The sequence below is a fragment of the Anastrepha ludens genome, chromosome 6 (genome assembly GCF_028408465.1).
Source record: "Anastrepha ludens isolate Willacy chromosome 6, idAnaLude1.1, whole genome shotgun sequence".
Lineage (NCBI taxonomy): Eukaryota > Metazoa > Arthropoda > Insecta > Diptera > Tephritidae > Anastrepha > Anastrepha ludens.
Window position 1 is genome coordinate 127,622,641 of NC_071502.1, and position 1,777 is coordinate 127,624,417.

General features: G+C 47.0%; 1 protein-coding gene across 1 annotated transcript; it reads right to left on the reverse strand.

The window, feature by feature from the left end:
- Positions 1-442: 442 nt before the first annotated feature.
- LOC128867304 (uncharacterized) lies at positions 443-1,211 on the reverse strand. The gene is made up of 2 exons (XM_054108413.1): positions 573-1,211; positions 443-526 (listed from the first exon to the last, which is right to left on the reverse strand). The coding sequence occupies exons 1-2, from the start codon at positions 1,209-1,211 to the stop codon at positions 443-445; spliced, it is 723 nt and encodes a 240-aa protein (XP_053964388.1).
- Positions 1,212-1,777: the final 566 nt, after the last annotated feature.

Consider the following 1,777-nt stretch of genomic DNA (forward strand, 5'->3'; position numbering starts at 1 on the left):
GCTACTTTAAGCTTATGTGGTGCAAGACGACGTGCCTTGCTTGACACTGGTGGGCCTTCGGTGGTTTTTATGTGATGCACCGCTGTGTGCTTGACAAATTGGAATGCACCGTTAGGTTTGATGATGGCTGGAAATTCTCTTAGAAGAGCGGTGTAGGGCGATTGATTGGGAATCACCTTGATTGACATAATGTGCGATACGTTTCGCACTAGCCCTTGAGATGTTATACCCGAATTTTCATCGCAAATTTGTTTGTTTTTTAAGTCGACTAACAAACCAAAATGGCTTATAAAGTCGGCTCCAATAAGTGGCTTCGTTACGTCGGCTATGACAAAGCACCAGGTGAATTCGCGTCGCAAGCCGAAATCAAGCGTAAGCATATGACGCCCATATGTTTCAATTGTTGCGTTTGTAGCTGTGTACAACTGGTACCCAACGGGAGTTACGTTTGTCTTAATTCGCGAACGAGGGAAAACGGATAAGTCAGCGCCTGTGTCCACGAGAAATTGTGTCCCAGAAGCGCGGTCTGTCAAAAAGAGGCGGTGCGATGTTGTAATTAGAGAGTCTTTTACCGCCTTTATAGACCCTCTTTCGCGTTTTTTTGCAAATTTGCAACCTGGTAGGCATCGTCGAGCATTAGCGCCAAATTTTCGGTGATAAAAACATTGGCCGTCTGTCGACAAACGCACGCGACTGTGTGACGAGCTACGTCTGCCACGAGGTTGTGGACTATGTTGCCTACTACGTGAGTTGCTTATACGGAACGTTTGTAATTGCTTACGTATTTCTGCTATTTCGGAGCGTAGTGACTGCTCTTCGGAAATGTAGGAAATGGAGCGAGCGACGTTTGGAATTACCTCGTGAATTTTGTCAGCTAGGCGACTGAGATCTTCTAGTGAGGCGTCGGGCTGTGCTGCCAGGCAGGCGCGTGTTTCCGGTGAAAGTTGGGACTGCCATCTTGCTTTAATAACGTTGTCTGAAACGTCCGGAAAAAGACTACGAAGGTGACGAAAAAATTGTGACGGGGTGCGGTCACCAATTTCCTCACCATCTAAAAGTTGTAGGAGCTTAACGTCTTTTGACTTCGTAAGACGCTCGATTAGGGCCGTCTTCAACGAGGTGTACGGTGTTGATGTAGAAGGACGTAGTATTATATCTTCTACCTCCGCCGCTGATTGCGTATCGATCAATGATACTGCATGGTGGAACATGTCGTCTTCATTGCAAACAGATCGAATTCTGAATTGCGATTCCAGCTGGGCGAACCACAGCGCAGGCCGCTCTGTAGAATGTAGCGGATGTAGCGGATACGTGTGAGCTCTTCGATGGGTCGTCTTCATTGCAAACAGATCGAATTCTCAATTGCGATTCCAGCTGGGCGAACCACAGCGCAGGCCGCTCTGTAGAGAACGGTGGCGCGCGAACAGTCGTGCCCGTTGTAGGATGCATTAGCGGATGCTGTGTTGATGAGCCTGCCTCGTTGTTTGTTAGGGAATTTGCTTCGTTCATCATGACCCTTTTGATGCTTGCGTCGTGTTCAATCCGCCGGAAATTTACAAAAAAATATACTCCTTGGTCGCTACGTATTTTTGTAGACTGTCGCACAAATCCAGTCTTATGACTATATCTTACCAATAAACGCCGATGTTAGTGGATGAAAATGGCCCACTTTTAATTAAAGTTTTATGTTGTAATTGTCGGGGTCACCAATGTAGCGGATGTAGCGGATACGTGTGAGCTCTTCGATGGGTCGTCTGAGAAGAAGGTTCATACGGTT

Bases quoted from the DNA above. Each gene is read 5' to 3' on its own strand.
- LOC128867304 (XM_054108413.1), bottom strand. From the start codon at position 1,211: ATGTTCCACCATGCAGTATCATTGATCGATACGCAATCAGCGGCGGAG. The intron at 527-572 runs GTAAAAGACTCT...TCTTTTTGACAG, and splicing joins AAAGAGGGTCTATAAAGGCG to ACCGCGCTTCTGGGACACAA.